The 13,542-nt window shown below is 40.5% G+C and overlaps 1 protein-coding gene and 1 long non-coding RNA gene across 3 annotated transcripts; both read left to right on the forward strand.

Moving 5' to 3' along the window:
- The first annotated feature begins 80 nt into the window (after positions 1-80).
- On the forward strand, positions 81-5,915 carry dhdds (dehydrodolichyl diphosphate synthase). 2 transcript variants are annotated; one of them, XM_083910705.1, is made up of 9 exons: positions 81-147; positions 481-552; positions 1,487-1,603; positions 1,721-1,863; positions 3,235-3,351; positions 3,477-3,578; positions 3,678-3,792; positions 4,826-4,933; positions 5,016-5,915. In XM_083910705.1, exons 2-9 carry the CDS (start codon positions 490-492, stop codon positions 5,253-5,255), a joined length of 1,005 nt encoding a protein of 334 aa, XP_083766831.1. In that variant the 5' UTR covers positions 81-147; positions 481-489; the 3' UTR covers positions 5,256-5,915. The 2 variants fall into 2 exon arrangements, with proteins under 2 accessions (XP_083766831.1, XP_083766832.1); XM_083910706.1 differs by lacking the exon at positions 81-147 and adding an exon at positions 184-373.
- Positions 5,916-7,460: 1,545 nt separating this feature from the next.
- On the forward strand, positions 7,461-12,335 carry LOC310939615. The gene is made up of 6 exons (XR_014593049.1): positions 7,461-7,672; positions 9,168-9,188; positions 9,279-9,308; positions 10,497-10,547; positions 11,045-11,101; positions 11,821-12,335. It is a non-coding gene; the product is annotated as an uncharacterized lncRNA (long non-coding RNA).
- Positions 12,336-13,542: the final 1,207 nt, after the last annotated feature.

The following is a 13,542-nucleotide window of genomic DNA, read 5'->3' on the forward strand; positions in this document are numbered from 1 at the left end:
CCTCCGTCGCCCACGAGGGCGCAGCAGCCGGCAGAATCCAGAGGTGTCTCTCACTGACAGGAAGTCGTCATCGTGCGGGGGGGGGGGGACGTCACGTGACGCTCGGTGCGGAAGACGTCGTCATCGTCAAAGCTGTGGAGTTGGAAGGTTCGTGGGATTAAAAAAACGATAAAAGACTCAAAGCGCGTGGACAGTAGTCGCGAGGAAGGACAGGTCGCGTGCGTCAGCGTCACGCGCGCTGCTCCGTTTGACCCGGGTTAGGTTTTTAAAGCGGTTTATTTCGTTAACATGTGTTTCTGTGAATGAGCGGAGGGTTCGATCTGTCACTGGCTGCTGCTCGTCTCATTATCGTGATTATTATTTTAATGACACGGTTAGACGATGTTCCGCTTATTTTCCTCGATTTAAAATTTTTTAAATTTAAATTTAAATAATAATAATAAAATCGTGATTATTATTGTTTTGGTTTTTTTCCCACAGAGCGTGAAAATGTCGTGGATAAAAGAAGGTGAATTAAACCTCATCGAGAAGATTTCAGCCAATGTCTTAAAGGTGAGTTTTTATTATTATTATTATTATAACAGGGGTGTCAAACTCTTGGGGCGCAGGCCACATGTGACCCCCCTCATTTGTTTACATGAGGGGGGCCACCACTTAAAGGCACAGTTTCGATTTTAACCCTTTAACGCTCCTACAAGCACACTCTGCGTTAGCTTAGCTACACGACGGTTTGTGCTATCGGGAAAAAAAATTCCGACGGCCAACGCTAGAACGGATAAAAACGCTTGGACGTAAGTTTCCATGTTTTTAAACGTTGAGACAAAAACTCAAAAGGCTGTTTCAAAAAAAAAATAAAGATGGCGTGACTTCTCAAAACGCTGTAGTACATACGCCAGGCCTGTAAGTGGAGCTGTGACGCTGTTAGATGGAGGCATCGAAAACAGAAGAAGAAGTTAGGAGCAGCGCAGTTCAAGTAGACGATATCGTAAACAACAGGAATCTGAAGTTTGTAAAACCACTCACTCTCCCACACCAAAGTCCATAGAGAAAACCAGTGATTTTAACTCACAGGGACACAGGAGCTGCTGGTCCTCTGCTGCCTCGTGTGGTCACTTTGCGTCATTTAAATAAATCTAAATTAAGATTTGAAAAAGCCGAATTCACTCAAATCAGTCATTGTAAGTTAGTGATGGAGGCAGCTGTGGTTTTCTCTATGGACTTTGGTGTGGGAGAGTGAGTGGTTTACAAACTTCAGTTTAACAGTGAAGATAAAGACGTGAACATGTTCTAAAGACGTCGTTGACTTAAAGCGATGTTGATTTTATTTGATAAATTCTTAAAAAAACGACGCAAAATCAGTTTTTCCATGCGTAAAACTGTAGTTTGTAAACCACTCACTCTCCTCACACCAAAGTCCACAGAGAAAATCAGTGATTTTAAGAGCGTTTGCTCTGACATATTTTCTGATCTGTGCTCCGTCATCCAGGCTGGACCCATGCCCAAACACGTGGCCTTCATCATGGACGGCAACCGTCGCTTTGCACGGAGGAACAACATGGAGCGACAGGAAGGTCACATGCAGGGATTCAACAAGCTGGCCGAGGTCAGGCAGGCGTCTTCAAAAACAAACAAACAAACAAACAAACAAACAAACAAACACGCGGTCTTTGTGTTTGAGAAAGCGAGCGCTCAGTCAGTGTGTTTGTGTCTCCGTCCTCAGACGTTACGCTGGTGTAAACATCTCAGCATCCCTGAGGTGACGGTGTACGCCTTCAGCATCGAGAACTTCAAGCGCACCAAAGACGAGGTGGACGGCCTGATGGAGCTGGCCAAGCAGAAGTTTGAGCGGCTGCTGGAGGAGAGGTGAGTTTGACCTTTAGTCACATGATTCACAGCTTCTTCTTCTTCTTCTTCTTCTTCTTTTATCCTCTGTTGTGAGGAGCAGCTTCTGTGAAAACACGGCATGAACAAAACTGATTTTAGCCACTTATGAGAGAAGCTAACGTCATAAAATCTACGTCAGTTTAGGACACGTTCACCTCTTTATCACACTGTGAGATAGAGATAGAGAAAACCAGTGATGCTGGTCCTCTGCTGCCTCGTGTGGTCACTTTGTGTCACTGATTTAAGTCTAAATGAAATATTTTTAAAAGCCGAATTCACTAAAATCAGTCATTGTAAGTTAGTGATGGAGGCAGCAGTGGATCAACAACTCCTGTGAACTCCTGTGTGCTGTGATGTTAAAATCACTGGTTTACTCTATGGACTTTGGTGTGGGAGAGTGAGTGACTTTGGTGCGGGAGAGTGAGTGACTTTGGTGTGAGAGAGTGAGTGACTTTGGTGTGGGAGACTGAGTGAGTGACTTTGGTGTGGGAGAGTGAGTGACTTTGGTGTGGGAGAGTGAGTGAGTGACTTTGGTGTGGGAGAGTGAGTGACTTTGGTGTGGGAGAGTGAGTGAGTGACTTTGGTGTAGGAGAGTGAGTGACTTTGGTGTGGGAGAGTGAGTGACTTTGGTGTGGGAGCGTGAGTGACTTTGGTGTGAGAGAGTGTGTGACTTTGGTGTGAGAGCGTGAGTGACTTTGGTGTGGGAGAGTGAGTGACTTTGGTGTGAGAGAGTGAATGACTTTGGTGTGGGAGAGTGGTGTGGGAGAGTGAGTGACTTTGGTGTGAGAGAGTGAGTGACTTTGGTGTGGGAGAGAGTGACTTTGGTGTGGGAGAGTGGTTTGGGAGAGTGAGTGACTTTGGTGTGGGAGAGTGAGTGACTTTGGTGTGGGAGAGTGAGTGACTTTGGTGTGAGAGAGTGAGTGACTTTGGTGTGGGAGAGTGAGTGACTTTGGTGTGGGAGAGTGGTGTGGGAGAGTGAGTGACTTTGGTGTGAGAGAGTGAGTGACTTTGGTGTGGGAGAGAGTGACTTTGGTGTGGGAGAGTGAGTGACTTTGGTGTGGGAGAGTGAGTGACTTTGGTGTGGGAGAGTGAGTGACTGGTGTGGGAGAGTGGTGTGGGAGAGTGAGTGACTTTGGTGTGAGAGAGTGAGTGACTTTGGTGTTAGAGAGTGAGTGACTTTGGTGTGAGAGAGTGAGTGACTTTGGTGTTAGAGAGTGAGTGACTTTGGTGTGAGAGAGTGAGTGGTGGGGAAAAAGCAAGTTTCAACAGTTGAGGCTTCTTCTACTTTCTCTGCATAATCTTTACCATAATCTTCATCATCATCACCATCATCATCTTCTTCTTCTGCAGAGATAATCTAGAGAAACATGGTGTGTGCATCAGGGTTCTTGGTGACCTCAATCTGCTGCCGCACGACCTCCAGCAGGTGATCGCCAAAGCTGTGATCGCAACCAAGTCTCACAACAAGTACGTTTGTCCCCGTCCGGGAGAACTCGCGTTCAGATTCTGTGTGTGAGCGCCCCCTGCTGCTGAGAACGGAGGTTCCAGAATGACGGGGATATTGTGTTCTCGCGTGTGTGTGTGTTTTGCAGGTGTTTCCTGAACGTGTGCTTCGCCTACACGTCCAGGTATGAGATCACAAACGCGGTGCGGGAGATGGCGTGGGGCGTGGAGCAGGGTTTGATCAAGTCCAGGTAAAACGATAAGCGACCGTCGTTGCGACGCCGCTCGGACGCAGAATGAGCGGAAAACGTGAGTGATGTTTTTTTAACGATGCCGTGTGTTTTCTGCAGCGACGTGTCGGAGCCTCTGCTCAGTGAGTGTTTGTACAGCAACAACTCTCCTAATCCAGATCTGCTCATCCGCACGTCTGGAGAGGTGAGACTCAGCGACTTCCTTCTATGGCAGGTGAGAGGACGACGATGATGATGATGATGATGATGATGATGATGATGATGATGACGTGTGACTGGAAAGATGACACTTTAAGCTGATTTTTAGCTCCTTAACAACAGGAAACTGACGTTTGTAAACCAGTGATTTTAGCTCACAGGGACACAGGAGCTGCTGGTCCTCTGCTGCCTCGTGTGGTCACTTTGTGTCACTGAGTTAAGTCCAAATTAAATATTTTAAAAGCCGAATTTTACAAAATCAGTCATTGTAAGTTAGTGATGGAGGCAGCAGTGGATCAACAACTCCTGTGAACTCCTGTGTGCTGTGATGTTAAAATCACTGGTTTACTCTATGGACTTTGGTGTGGGAGAGTGAGTGACTTTGGTGTGAGAGAGTGAGTGACTTTGGTGTGGGAGAGTGAGTGACTTTGGTGTGGGAGAGTGAGTGACTTTGGTGTGGGAGAGAGAGTGACTTTGGTGTGAGAGAGTGAGTGACTTTGGTGTGGGAGAGTGAGTGACTTTGGTGTGGGAGAGTGAGTGACTTTGGTGTGAGAGAGTGAGTGACTTTGGTGTGGGAGAGTGAGTGACTTTGGTGTGAGAGAGTGAGTGACTTTGGTGTGGGAGAGTGAGTGACTTTGGTGTGACAGAGTGAGTGACTTTGGTCTGGGAGAGTGAGTGACTTTGGTGTGGGAGAGTGAGTGAGTGACTTTGGTGTGGGAGAGAGAGTGACTTTGGTGTGGGAGAGTGAGTGACTTTGGTGTGGGAGAGAGAGTGACTTTGGTGTGGGAGAGTGAGTGACTTTGGTGTGGGAGAGTGAGTGACTTTGGTGTGGGAGAGTGAGTGACTTTGGTGTGAGAGAGTGAGTGACTTTGGTGGGAGAGAGTGAGTGACTTTGGTGGCTTTTATAACGTAGCTCAGTAATAACGTATATATCAGATCATTAACAAAGGGTTTATTAACGTGTTTAGAACAGAAAACTCTGCATGTTTTAAATGAGATTATAATATAATAAACACTTTGACCGACCGTGACCCTTTTGCGTCCGTCAGACGTCCCACTCCTGCCTGGTGTTCCAGTCGGTGCTGTGGCCTGAGTATTCCTTCTGGAACCTGTGTGAAGCCGTTCTTCAGTATCAGCTCAGTCACGAGTCCATTCAGGTGAATTCAACTCCAAAATCATTTCAATTCAACCACGATAGTGAAAGGATTTAAAAAATGATGAACGACGATGATCTTACAGAAAGCCCGAGATCTCCACGGGGAGCACCAGGCGGCGCTGCAGCTGGAGGCGGACCGAGTCTGCGCGGCGGAACACCTGCAGCAGCGGCCTGCAGACGCGCAGCAGCGGCGCCAGGAGGCGCTGCAGCGCTACGCCGCCGGACGCCAAGAGCGCGTGAAGGCGTTCCTCGGCGCGCTGAAGCACAAGAGAGACTCGTACTTCAGCGATCTGTGCAGCGGCGACGGCGACGTCCAGGGTTAAGAGGAGCGAGAGGAAAAGTCACTCACTCACTCACTCGCCGACACCAAGGGCTTCTGTGGAGGAGAGAGAGACACAGACGTTTGTCAGATATGAAGAGTTTCACCCCCATGGGGCTTTAGAGGAGATGATATTTATGATTAAAAGAGGAAATAATGAGACTAATATGCAGAATCTACTGGTGGAGATGTAGTCCGTGAAATAAATGTGTGTCAAATGCATGTTGTTGACTGTAAAAAAAAATCATGACAGGTCAAAGTTCACGTGATCGAACCTGTGGTGGTTTTTAAAAACACTCATGCAGTCAAAAACAAATTAAAAAAAGCACTTTCCTCCGTGTTCAGGAAGGCGTTAAAGGTCCAGTTTGTACGTTTCACCGTCGTTTGAATGTGTAACGACGCCTCGTTTTACGGAAATGACCGTTTTTCCGTCATTTGAACGACTCCTTCGCCACAGAATCGATGAGACGTTTTATTTTCTGAAGCTTCTTAAACACGTGAATATAAAAGACTTCACTTTTGTCGTCTTTTTTCCGACGTTTTCTGACCAAACGACTCGTGGTTTAATGGAGAAAACGATGGTTATTTACAGAATCGCAGAGAATGTGAACAGAGTGACGTGAGCTTTGACTGTTTTATCCTTTAAACACATACATATACATATATATACATGAAAAAGAACCAAATACTCAAAAGTACTTCAGTCTGTGTGTACTGAATGTATATAAAACACAAGTTTCACTCTTTGAGTTAAGATTACTGTAATAAATTAACTTTTCCACCATATTCTAATGCACCTGTATATATGTATATATACAGGTGTATATACATGTATATATCTATATACACATGTGTATATACTGTACGTATGTATAAACGTATATGCATGTATAAATATATGTATATACACACATATATATACGTATATATATATATACACACACATGTATATATACATATATATATAAATACACATTTATATACATAAACATATATATGCACGTGTATATATATATACATGTGTATATATATATATATATACATACATACATGTGTATATATGTGTATATATATGTGTATATAACATATACACACGTATATATACATACATATATATGGATATATATATATACACACATATATATATATACACATTCACTTGTATATAACATATATACACATGTATATATACACATATATACATACATATATATGTGTATATATATATACATATACATATATATACACACACACCTATACATATTTATACATATATATATACATACACACACTGCAGCAACAGAAAGATGACAAACGTTGCCCAAAAACATATTTATAATAGATTTAAAACAAAAAAAACAGCCATGACTGAGAAAAATGTAACAAATTCAGCAAATACACTGAACAGTTAGGGTAAAATAAGCAATTTAATATCATTGCTATTGTAATATTTTATATTCTGAGCCATTGTTACCTTTTATTGTCACGTTTCACTGCGATTCCTCTTTCTGTTTATCAGTTTGTGTGGACGCACAACGACAATTAATCTTCCTTATGTCTTTATTAAGATATTACACGTGTATTACTATAATATAATTATGATTGTTGTACGGTGTGATTAGTTGCTCATTACAATGTCTTTAATATTAGTTGATAATATTCTAAAGTTTCAGTCTTCGTAAACAGAGTTTGCTGTTAAACGCCTGATTTTCCCATTAATAATCATTATTTCACAGCTTTAAAAAACGTGTTGACAATAATATGTTTTATTAATGATCAGTTAGTAGAGGATTATTCAACGTTAAACGTTCGTTATTCGTTTACTTTCACTTGTCGCGGTTGTTCTCGCCCGGACCAAGATGGCGGCGACGTTGACGTAAAGCGCGCTACAAAGAGTCCTACGGTACGGAGTCCGCGCGCGCGCCTCTTTAAATACAATAACAATAATGAGTGTGTGTGTGGGTTTTTTTTTGGAGGGAACTGAACTCTGTGTGTTTTTTTTAAAAACATTGACACAGCGCCCCCCCGCGAAAGTGCTCGGTATTCGCATGTTTTTTTTGTTGTTGTTCGTCCTGGTATTTTTCTTCCTTCCTTCCCTCCCTCCTTCCTTCCCTCCCCAACATGGCCGCCGCTCTGCTGCCTCTTTAACGATTGGGCGGTCCTGGAAACACGTGACGCGTCGCCGTCCAATCACAGCGGCCCAAAACAGAGAACCGGTTCGAACCAGTCTCGCTGCTCCGTTTCAGTTTGGCTTTAAGCTACAAAACACTCGTTTGCATTAAACATTCGCCATTTTACAACAGCACACGTCGTGCGCCAGGAAATACACTCCCCTTCTGCCTTTTTTTGCGCGGTATATTTTTCCCCCCACACTCTCAAACCTTTCGGTCCATTTTTGCCACAAACATGGTCAAAAACAAGGTAAGGATTTTATTCTATTTTTATTTCGTGATTTCGGTGTTTTAACGGGCGTTCGGCGCTTGTTGTCGTCGTTAATAAAGTCGGGGGTTTACGTCCGATATTTTCCCCTCCGCATCAGAGCGGACGTCATCGTTGTCAGTAATGGCGGTCACTCCGAGGAGAGACACACGTCCGTCGTCCTCTTCGCGAAGACATTTTAAAAAATAATATCACGCAGTTTTCGTGACATACAAAAAAAACACAATTAAACAGTGAAAAAGCTCTTTTTTTGTGTGTGTTTTTTTTTTTGAGCGTACGCTAGTGGCGTAAGTGTCGTGTCCTACGTGAACGTACAGCTGCTGCTGTGACACCGTTCGTGTTTTTAAATGGAGGGAAAAAAAAAACAAAAAAACATCGTTGACACCAAGAACCGAAGTTTACGCGCAAACGAATCCACGCAGCGCGACATTAAAGTCACCGTTTAGCGATTTAGTCGAATAACGAAGCGTTTTAGCGTTAAAAAAAAAAACAAAAACAGTCCAAAATGGAGGGAAAAGAGGGGGAGGGGAGCTCTGTTTTTTTTTTTTTTTTTTTAGCTCGCGCACCGTTAACATTAATAAAACAATTCTGTTTTAATTTTTTTTTTTCATATATATGTTTATTAAATACTGCATTTTTAACGCATTAAAAAAACTTTATAGAATCGCACCATTTTTGCAGCCTTAGTAATAAATGTATTTATTTTTTATTTAAATTTTTTTTAAACACAACCGTTAAATGTCGTTAGTAACGACTGTTATTGTTATTATTATTATATTATATAACAGTGTTGTTGTTCAAATATTACAATCAAAACAGAGATAAAAATCGAATTAAAACCAAAAATCAAGAGTCATTTTTATTTTTAAAAAAAAATTAAAAAAAATTGAGTCTCGTGCGTTTCTGCATATGATGCACGCGCAAACTCGTTAATCTCGGTCGGTTTTTTTCCAACAGCTGTCTGTCTGACTGTCTGTCCTCGCGCGCTGATGCAAAACAAAGAAAGCTGTCAGGGCGCCAAAGCGACGTCACGAGACCACGGCAACGCCCACCTTTGAATTCAAATATGCGCGGGATGTTTGTGTGTGTGTTTTTTTTTTCTTCTTTGCAACAACTTCAGTCGATGTCTGAATTAATCGCGGTTATAAATGTAAATTTAAATAATAATAATTAAAACAAGTTGTTTTGATTGTTGCAGCTAATTTAATGCGATTAAATGTTACAACAACAAAAGTAAATATCAAATAATCGTCAGATTAAAGTTTCTTTTTTTTTTAATTATTATTTCAAACCACAGCAGTTATAAGTTGATTAGTGTGAATCTCTTAAATGACCTTATTACACACGTTTTCCTAAAAGACGACATTTAAAGAAATAAACAAATAAGACACAAAGCTCCGCCCGTTTGCATGCACGCATTTAAAAATGTAATCATTTTTGCTGTTTTTGTAATTGTTATTCTTTGTTGTCCTTTCAGACATCAGCTGTGCCTCCGGAGGTGAGTTCTTCACAAACTCATTCATTCATTCATTCATAACCCTCTCACTGGGTCAGTAAAGGTTAAAGGTCAAATGTTTTATCTCCACAGCAAAGAAGACACTCGGCTCGCCTGGCGTCGGTAAGAAACCCACACAACGCGTTTTATAAATGCTGTGAGCGCCCCCTGGTGCCAGCGTGATGAGCTCACAACACCTACAACAGTTTAAGTCTGGAGTAACTTCACTTGTCTCACTGTTGGACTGACTTTTACCGGGAGTTTGCACTCACTCTGCCACACCAAAGTCCATAGAGAAAACAAGCGATTTTAACATCACAGCTCACAGGAGTTGTTGATCCACTGCTGCCTCCATCACTAACTTACAATGACTGATTTTAGTGAATTTGGCTTTTAAAATATTTAATTTAGACTTAACTCAGTGACACAAAGTGACCACACGAGGCAGCAGAGGACCAGCAGCTCCTGTGTCCCTGTGAGCTAAAATCACTGGTTTTCTCTATGGCATTGGCTCTCAAATTTTGGATGACATAGTGACACAGTATAGTATGACTTTTTTGTCAAATTTTGGCATTTAAATTTTTCCCCCAAAAACTGTAAACTTTTGAACGACATAGTATAGTATGACGTTTTTGTCAAATTTTGGACCAATTTTTTTTGGGAAAAAAATTGTCAAATTTGGGACGATGTTGTACAACCTTTTGTCAAATTTGGGACCAAAAACTTTTTCCCCCAAAATTTTGAAAGACATAGTATAGTATGACTTTTTGGAAAAAAATTTGGACCGCTTTTTTTGGGAAAAAATTTGGGACGACATAGTATTGTAGAACGTTTTTGACAAATTTTGGACCAAATTTTTTTTTCTAATTTGGGACGACAAAGTATAGTACAACGGTTTTGTCAAATTTTGGACGAAAAACTTTTCCCCCAAAAAATTGTAAAATTTTTAACGACAGAATAGTATCCAATTTTGGACGCCATAGTTATTACAAATGGGATTTCTTTCAGTTTTTTCCCTTTGGCGGCCCTCAGTCCAATGTTGGGTTCCTAAATTGGCCCTCAGGTATCACAACTTTGAGAACCCCTGCTCTATGGGCTTTGGTGTGGCAGAGTGAGCGGTTTACAAACGTCAGTTTCCTGTTGTTAAAGTCTGTCTAACAGTTAAAGATAAAGACGTGAACGCGTTCTCAAAGACGCCGTAGACTTAAACTGACGTAGGTTTGATGAGATGAGTCTTTTATTAATTGGCTAAAATCGTTCTTTTTTTCCCTCTTTTTAATGTAAAATGTGCGTTTGTTTACTTTTGTGTAGCAAAAATCCACCTCTGCAACTGTGGAGACGAAGAAAAAAGCCCCAGCAAAGGTGAGACCCTGTGTGTGTGTGTGTGTGTGTGTGTCCGAATGTTAATGAGTGAACAGATTTAAAGCTTTTAATTAAACGTAAGCGAGAATTTGTCACAATTATTTATTTGTATTTATTTATTTAATCATAACAAACAGGTTGGCGCAACGTTATTAGCGCCAACAAAAACGACGTGTAATGCCCCACGCTCAACACTAGGGCTGCGGCTAACGATGAACTTTGACGGTCGACGTTGGACCATTATTTAAATTGTTAAATTTAGTTTGTTTTGGGACAATTTAGGGGTCTACTGCCCCCTGCACTTCCTGTAGTGTATTGCACTTCTTTAACCGACGGATACATGAAAGTCTGTTAACATTTTATTCTCGACTTTATCGATTTATGTCGACTAATCCCAGCAGCTATAGATATTTTTATATATCGTTTAAAAACTACGGCATCTTTGTGCTTGTTTGTTTGTTTGTTGTTGTTGTTAATTGTGCGTCTGATGTTTGTAGAAGGGACCCAAAGCGAGGAAGGCCAAACTAGCCGAGAACGGAAACAACAAGGCTGAGGTTTGTTTCTGCACCACACATTCATTCTTTTATATATATATATGTGTGTATGTATGTATATATATATATATACACACATACATGTATATATACATACACATATATACATATATACACATACAAACATATATATATATATATATATGTATATGTACATATATATATATGTATATGTACATATATATATATGTATATGTACATATATATGTATGTATATGTACATATATAGAAAAAAATCTGATTAATCAAAGGTGAAAATCATCACTAATATTAGCTCATTGAATGAGTCAGAAACCTTGTAATAATTGGTGGTTTTTTTTTACGACAAAAATAAACATCGTTGTGATTAAGTCTGTCCAGCAGGGGGCGTCGTCCCGCTGAAATCCCTCTTGACTCTTTTTTTTTTTGTCCTAATGTAATTCATAAACTCTCCTGAAATATTAAAAATAAGAAGATCATGGATTGTGAGCTGCTGCCCCCTGCTGGGCTTTGACGGTACTGCAGACAGGCCACGGATATCATTCATGATTCCTTTGCCTCCACTTTTACCTTTACTTTATTTTCATTATCATTAATGAGTCGTTGGGTTAAAAAAAATATTGTCAAAATTATTTAATTTTAATGATTTCTTAAAATTAAACACAGGAAAAATCAACTTTTATGAACAAAAATGTGTCGTTTCTAATGGAATAGTTGTTTTTGTGTTGTTTTTTGTGCAGGAGCCAAAGGCCGAAGCCGCCGAAGCCAAATGAACGTCCGCTCACGTCGTCACTCTGTCTACTTGGTGATTGTACAGTTTTAAATAAGTATTTTTTACCAAGTTTTATATTACAAATGTCATTTATAGGTTTGTTTTGGGCTTGCACTTGATGTAAACAAGACTTTGTGTCATATCCATTTGAAAAAAATAAAAACATGAAAAAAAAAAAAAGAACGATAACCGTCCATGTGTAGTAGACGTGGCAGTTTTAGTCTAATCCTGTTTATTTTTATTTGAAAATGTTTCTTCTTTTTTTTTTTAAACTGCTGAGTCATAGTTTTGTTCTTTTCCAACGAGTCAAAAATAAATAAATCTGAAGTTCAACTGAAGGCAGCTACTGAAATATTGTTGAAATTTAAAGGAGAAAAGAAGTGAAAATGTCTTTTTGTTTTTTTATCTCCTTTGTATTTTAATGTTAAACTCAGTAAAAAAAAAAAAAAAACAGTTACTTACCAAACATTTTTAAACACTGTATGTTGACATTAGATGTAGAGAATAATGCCACAGAGAAAAATAATAATAATAATAATGCTGTTAATGGTTTAAAAAGAAGAAAAGTTTGATAAAAATCCAAATAAAAGTCTGATGTGAATCTGATGATTTGTGTTAAGTTATGAAGAAAAAACTGTCCTGACTTCATGGATCTTAATGTTCTGGAATAAAGATTTTCAAAATGTCAACTTCACTCTTTTTACTTTCTCTTTGTCTTTACGCGTGAAACTCGTCGAGCCGTGAGCGCCCCCTGCTGCTAAACATCAAAGTCAGACGCTCAGAAAAACAACTTCACAAAACTCATGAAATACAAATAAAATCCGGAAGGGTCGGCGATATTTTAACATGTTCACGTCTTGATCTCACTCACTCTGCCACACCAAAGTCCACAGAGAAAACCAGTGATTTTAACATCACAGGGACACAGGAGCTGCTGGTCCTCTGCTGCCTCGTGTGGTCACTTTGTGTCACTGAGTTAAGTCTAAATGAAATATTTTAAAAGCTGAATTCACTAAAATCAGTCATTGTAAGTTAGTGATGGAGGCAGCAGTGGATCAACAACTCCTGTGTGCTGTGATGTTAAAATCACTGGTTTTCTCTATCGGCTTTGGTGTGGGAGAGTGAGTGGTTTACAAATCACTCTCTCCTGTTTTCTAAATCTACAAATGCACAAATGTCTGTGTTTTATATTGTTCTATTCTGGCGACTGTGAGACTTTAGAACAGACGATAAAACCTGGAGCTGAAGTGAAAGAGTGAGCAGTGACTGACCAGGTGACGACGATCAGGTGACGAGTCACGTGACAGGAAGCCAAACAGTCTGAAGGAAACGCATGTGCACTCATCACATCCATGACTCCGCCCCTTCACTTCACCTGTGCACACACTCCCCCCATTTATAACATCTCTTCAAAATAAAAGCATAATATCAGGCTCCATTTTCCCTTTTGTTCTGCTTTACTGTTTATGTTTAAAATAAACCAGAGAAAAGGAGTTCAGGTGACTTTGATGTCTTTATCTTTAACTGTTAGACAGACTTTAACATCAGTAAACTGAAGTTTGTAAACCACTCACTCTCCCACACCAAAGCCCATAGAGAAAATCAGTGATTTTAGCTCACAGGGACACAGGAGCTGCTGGTCCTCTGCTGCCTCGTGTGAGTGACTTTGGTGTGGGAGAGTGAGTGACTT

The sequence above is a fragment of the Microchirus variegatus genome (assembly GCF_963457635.1).
Source record: "Microchirus variegatus genome assembly, chromosome: 2".
NCBI classification, from domain to species: domain Eukaryota; kingdom Metazoa; phylum Chordata; class Actinopteri; order Pleuronectiformes; family Soleidae; genus Microchirus; species Microchirus variegatus.